Source organism: Helobdella robusta (genome assembly GCF_000326865.2).
Source record: "Helobdella robusta unplaced genomic scaffold HELROscaffold_13, whole genome shotgun sequence".
Classification (NCBI taxonomy): Eukaryota; Metazoa; Annelida; class Clitellata; order Rhynchobdellida; family Glossiphoniidae; genus Helobdella; species Helobdella robusta.
The window spans coordinates 164,762-171,719 of NW_008703718.1; the positions used below are offsets into that span (position 1 = coordinate 164,762).

Sequence of the window (6,958 nt, forward strand, 5' to 3'; positions counted from 1 at the left end):
AGCTTCCTTCAATACATCCGTCAATAACGAAGCTAGCAGCGTAAAGACATCAGCTAATTCCTCTTCATGTCGTGTGTCGGGAGTGTCAACCAGCAGCAGTTACAGATCTTGCGATAATACTTCATCGTCTTCTTCTCCGTCTCTTAACGAAATGGTAATAATTGTCATATTTGTTATTGCATTTTCTTGATTTTAATAGTTTAGTTTTTTTTTAATGTAGATTATTTCATTAAATTCATTTCTTCTTACTTTAATTCAGACTACTACTCCGATAAAAGTAAACGAATTTAACAAAACTCACACGCCGAACGTTTCACTGAACAACAAGTCAGCGTTGATTTCTGAGAAAACAAGCAGTAAAAATTGTGCGTCTGAAGATGATCCTCCTCCTCTTCCAGACAAGTCGAGTCACGCCGATTATGCTAATGTCGATTTTCAGACCACAAGACCGCCAACTGCTTTATGGGAGCAACAACAACCAACAAGCAAGATATCACTTAAAGAAAAAGTTAGTGTTGTTACATTATTTAGCTTAGTTATCAAGAACATTCTTCAGCTCAATTTATTGTCTTATACTAAAGAAATATTTATTTTTGTATTTACCCATTCCTGCCTAATGTAAATCCAAAAGATATCGTCAATTTCATCTTACCGTTACATCTGCCAGAATGGTCTGAATTACGCTATATAATTAATTATTCTTATTTTGTTATAATTGTTATCTTCGCTATTTGTCATTGACTGTAAACCATAGAAGATTGTAAAAATCTACTATAGAGACTATATAAGGGGTTGTGAATAGAGGAGTTTTTAGCGAGGTTTGAAGCGAAGTCGTAAATGTGATTTATGTAGTTTACTTGGATTAGTTTGGTGTTTCTCTTACAGTTGGCATTCAAATAAACGTTCAACTAAGTATGCGTTTGAATTAATTCTTTCAGCATCTTTCGAAATTAACCCGCAAGCAGTGAACAATTTCATTTTTTTTTCATTTCATCAGTCTTCATTTCAAAGCGCTCTCATTTTACACACATTATTAGTTCTATTCGTTGTATTAACGACGTTTTACACTTTAGTTTGGTGTAAAAGTATTGATGTTAATTAATTAAAATGAAATTTTGTATTTAGCCTGCCTTGCCACTGCCCACCACTCCTAAACGATCCACTTGCCTCGCCAAAAACCAGTCTAAAGAATTTACTTTTGATGCGAAAGAAAATGACAAAGATGCGCCTTTGTGAAGTACATTTTTACGTACAACTCAGAAATATAGATAAAATTGTCGATAAATCGCATTTTAATGACCTTCGAAAGAAATAATCAAACTACACCAATAACACACATATAAACCATATTAAGGACCATCATGCATCAAATATTAATAATAATTTGCTTTCATTATTTATTTATCGTCATATTTCCCGTAATTTTAATATTGAACTTGATTCTTTACGTTGGGATATTTAGACAGTTCTGTTTAGTTTCATCCATAACATTTAGCACCTTCTTTTGAGAATCAAGATTTTTGTCTATTTATTCATTAAATATCCTCAAACATAAATACTATTGAAAGCAGTGTAATTTGCATTTTGATACTTTTTATATTACATACGTATACTTTTTTCATCATGTTATTTTATTTCATGTTTTATCATATAGCTTTCTAAGAATTACGTGCTCAATTTTTACAATCAATGTAAATTAATACTCTGAATTTAACTATTTTATAAAGTTATAATTCATCAACAATAAAATATTTAAATTTTAGTTGAAAATTCTTGAAGATCATAAAATTATTTTATGTGGATTTAATAATCTTGTCAGCATTGAAGCTGAGGGAATGTTGAAAGAAAATTATTGCACAGAATCAATCATAATGTGATAGCAGATAGATGGTCGAATAAAATGTAGAGAATCTACTGGTAAAGTATTTTAAGGTTTCAGAAGAAAATCGTTGGGAAAGCAGTAGATGGAGAAAAAATTCATTCATTTCAAGGACCTCCTAACCCATTCATTCAAACGTGAAAATTTGTCTGTTCATAGCTGTCCCTCCACGCATTTAGACTAACCACTTTTCTTCATTTTCAATGAAGTTTGAATACTTTCAAAAGCCATACTTTATATAAAAGAATATTGACCAACAGAATATAACAATTTGTAGAGACAACAATTGAATTTTTGGAATTTTTTAAAATAAAATAGTTGAACTGAGTAGTACTGTAAGCGAAAAACTGTTGAAACAAGTTGTGTGAAAGTATTTAAGAAAAAAAATGTACTTCACATTTTACTCTCATTTTCATTGACACAATTAAAAACATGGGTATTATAATCAGAGGAGTTGATTGTAGTCAGGCACATAGGACACACTTCAGTTTTAGTTTTACTGAAATACAAAATTAATTTATATTAATAGTCCATAACCTAATCAAGTGGTAACAAAAGTGGAAACGGTTATAAAGAAAAATAATGTTGGCAAGTGATACATTAGTTATAAACTAATTTCGTTTAATTTATTTTAATATTGAAATAAATGTCTAACGACGTTAATAGATCGTCCTCTTGGATGGTTGGTAATACATTCAAGATCGATCCATCATTTGGCTCCAAAACATTGTTGGCGTTGATATTTAATACGTTTGTACTTGCGCAGTTATCACGGTAAAATCTTAGTTGTCTCTTGTTGTCAGAAGTTAATTCACTTTTTCTGCTTGAATCATTGGAGTCAGTGCTGTTCGTACTGTTGAGCTTCCTTTTCAATCTTTTACTGGTTTTCAATCTGCCTGTAACAAAATCATCGGAATCATCACTATCACTTCTTTTATTTTCCATAAAAAATTTGTTCTGGGTACGCAGTCTAGAAACTTCATTAGTCTTAACATCATTGCATTCTCCCACATTGTTTGTTGGATGAAGGCTGAAGTTTCCTGCTAAAAAGAATTCACAATTTAATTTTCATAAACTGAGTTTTAGTATATAAAAACTATATATTATAAAAAAAATTATGCTTACTACGTGTTGGATTCATTACAAGTTCAGTAAACTCATTCCAATTTGCTAGGGTCTTAACTTTTCTCTGAGCGATGTTAAATTGCTGTAGCCAGACTTTAAAATAGTCTTCCACAATCATGGGCTGGTTTGCATCATCATTTTTTGATATAGGTCTTGTGTCCATAACCTAAAGTGATTTTAATTTTTGCTTATTTAATAAAAAAAATATTAACATATTATTAACTTATACAAGCACACACACACATATGTCTGTACTATGTATTTATGTACTATGTATTTATAACAAAGCAAAACTAAATTAAGGTTTTGCTTGAGTTGAAAACATTAACCAAAAATAACCTCATTATGGAGTAACCTGATTTTGAATTCAAAATAATAAAAATTAATTTAAAATAATAAAAAAAATTCAATAAATAGATGAAATGAATTGATTTTATTTATTTCTGACATAAAAATTTAGTTTTTTTTCTTTTTAGCAAAACTGATATTGGTTAAAAAAACCATTAGTTAAAGTGATGTAATATTAAAATAAAAAGTAACAAAAATATCAATTTTTTATAAATTAATCAAGAACCTGATGAGAGAAGGAAGATTTGTTGAACAACATTTATCCTGAAAATGTAAAAACTAAAAAATATAACAGTTCATTTGCATAATTTAAAAAGACATGTTAACTCAACTCTTTTATGTTCAGGCTCTGGAGGTGATTCATTAGATGGATTTTGAATGTTTTCATCAATGTTTGTGCTAGCTTTAGATGAAAAATTAAAACTTTCATAGATTTTAGACTGTTGTGCATCATTTTCTGTATTTCTTAGCTTTCTTTTTCTGGATGATTTATTAGGATTATCATCATCATCTAGTTTCTTTATTTCTTTCAAGTTTCTACCTTTCTGAAGCAAATTTCAAACCAATCAATTTGCATTATAAATCTTATAATATATACTGAAGCTTAAATGACAAGTAAATATTTTAATACCTGAAAAATTACATCTGTTAATAAAAAATAGATGAAAGTTAGGGTGAAAATTTTTTAATACTAGAATGAATGCAAAATGAAGTAATACTTTTTTGATTTTCTAAAATAATTCAACTCAGATTATAATTATGAATTAAAATTGGATTGAACAGTTGGTAACAGTGGAAATCCCTTGTAAAATACAATGCATGTCATAAATAAACCTTAGCCCTAGCTATTAGCCAAAGCTCATATGAATATGACATTGGTAGCAGTGCAAATGTAGCCAAAAGAAAAAATTTATTGAAACTTCATTAATTAAATATTAAATTAAAGCAAGTATAATATATTTATTTATTTATTACATATATGTAATACAATATACTATATTTCATTATATGGCAATGTAGTCAAAAAAACTTACCATTAAAAACTAAACTACACAACTAATTAAAATAAAGTTAGTATATTTTAGTAAAAAGCAAAGGTAAAAAAAAATTAAATGCTTAGAAAACATTTTTGTTTTTTTATATTTTATAATGTATATCTTTAGAGATAGAGAGGATTAGTTTCATAAGTGAATAGTCTCCAAATCCAAATGTAACTCTCATTTTATTTAATGAGCACAGCTCTGTAGTTGGCAGGTTCGACTAGCACCAGACATTTGATTTGATTGATGCTTCTCAGTCAGCTGCTAAAATGCTAAATTAAATACTTAGATAATAAATTATTATTTATTTATTTATTTAATTATATAATTATTTATGTATCAGGTCAGAGCAAGCATTATCGCGCAGGGTGCTGTGGATATTTTCTGTGGCTCAAATGTACAGCAAGTCGCATCAATCGTCCACAGAGCTTCATAATAAAAAAAAAAACGTATGTAATAACCATTACTAAGTGATTGCCACAGAGGTTAAGCTTAAAAACTAATCAGCCGTTCAACCGTATACATTTCATAACGATAGAGTTCGCGCATTTTTAACCTAAGTAACAGCCAAAGAAAATGAAAATTTTAGAAAGTTTAACGCTATATCAAATTTAATGTTTAATTTAAAGCAGTTGGATTCATGGAACTTGGACATATTGTGTTCTTCCCAGCAAATGTTTTAACTAGAAGAACGGCACTAACGTCCTAGACTCACTTAAAGGGACTTATTGAGTGGCAAACATTGAATAACACACAGGAAGTGAAATAAAGCGTCTGATCTTAACGTTGACTTGGAAGTATTAGACTGTAAAATTATAATAAATGCTTGACGTCATTGCTTTTCTTGCTTTCGTAAAATGGGAGAGATAAAATAGGGCAATTCCAGTTTAGAACTCCATGGTGGCAAATGAAATTTGATGATTGACTATGCTATGTTAACCATGGATATCCATGATGTTAACGTTCTAACCATGGATATATATATATATATATATATATATATATATGGTTCCAACATTAAAGCTTAGAAAGATCTGATTTACTTCGATCGCAGCTTACGGTTGATAATGGATGCGTGACGTCAATACCGCTTCCGCTTCTAGTAAGACTTTTTATGAGAGGCATATACAAAAAGAAGGTAAACCTCAATTACCCCGATCGTACTTTTAAGTCTAAATTAGTTCAGATCAATAAATACTATATTTTAATTTTTTTTAAAAATCTTTTTTTAAATTATGTTGTAAAAAAAACTACTGCTGAAACAATAACATACAAAAAGTATACGAGGTGGTACACAAATGTTTTATTGATTTCTATTCCAAAAAATATTAATCATCACAATCACTGTCAGAATCTTCCTCGTTTTTACTAGAATAAATTGTTTTCAATTTAGATTTTTTTTTAGTCTGGACTTCGGTTGGAGGATGCAGTAAATCACCAGCATAATTTAAAATGCCAGCTTGTGCAATTCTCCACTCCAGTCTACTTGTTGCAAAATCTGTTCTTCCACCCAAATCATCAAAACCAACTATGTAGTCAACAGATTTAGTTTCTTTAATTAAACATATTGTAGGAATAACTTTTATTCTCAATCTCTCAACTAAGAAATGGCAACGTTCTGCATTAATTTTGATAAATTTACATTCAATGTGACTTGAAGAAAGTATTTCTAAATGTTTGTCCACAATCTGAAAAAAAATCAACAAAAAGGAATCAGGTAAATGTAAAATTAAAAATTTATTAAAGTTATAAAAACAACACAATTAATATTATTATTATTATTAATGATCATGGAAAAATGTGGATGAAGATCAGATTGTTCAGTCAATTGCAAATTCTCCAATATCTGGACCATGCAAAAGTGAAAATGTTGAGAACGAATTAAAATTGTTCAATATGGAATTAAAAGGCATTGTTGACCGATGTGTGCCGCTAAGAGTGATTTGCAAAAGAATTGATAGAAATGTATCATGGTTTGATGATGATTGCCTACGGGTCAAACGATATTGCAGAAAACTTGAGAGATTGTATAGAAGAAGTTTATCAAATGTTCATCGTGAAAATTGGCTTGGTTCATTGAAAACAAAATACAAATTATATTCAGATAAACGCTGTGGGTATTGGAACAATTTGATAAAAACCTGTGGCAACCAAAAGGACCGGTGGCGAATTATAAATAAAATCTTATGCAATGATCGAAGTGAAAATTTATTGGATGCTAATGTCAATCATACAGCTGGTGATTTTATGAAATTTTTCACAGATAAGATTGCAAAGATTGTGCATTCTGTTATTCATCTAGTGTTTCAACCTCGTTATTAGAAGATAGAGAGTCACCAACTGTTGCATTGACATCATTTCCTGAAATCGCTGAGGAGGACCTTGTGAAGATTATACTTGACTCTCCGTCTAAAACTTGTTCACTTGATATCATGCCAACACACATTTTTAAGAAATATCTAAAGTTTTTTATAAGTTTTCTAACTAGTTTCATAAATCTCTGCTTAAAAAAAGGCATAGTGCCAGACTATTTCAAGCATGCCACAGTTGTTCCGATTCTGAAAAA

General features: G+C 29.6%; 1 protein-coding gene across 1 annotated transcript in view; it reads right to left on the minus strand.

Annotated features, from left to right (window-relative positions):
* Positions 1 to 5,720: 5,720 nt before the first annotated feature.
* HELRODRAFT_73535 (hypothetical protein) overlaps positions 5,721 to 6,958 on the minus strand; it is a gene marked incomplete at both ends in the record, with an annotated part of 3,459 nt that continues 2,221 nt past the window's right edge. Inside the window, one exon of the mRNA XM_009014055.1 lies at positions 5,721 to 6,080. Coding sequence (XP_009012303.1) covers positions 5,721 to 6,080 — 360 coding nt within the window. The remainder of the gene's footprint in view (positions 6,081 to 6,958) is intronic.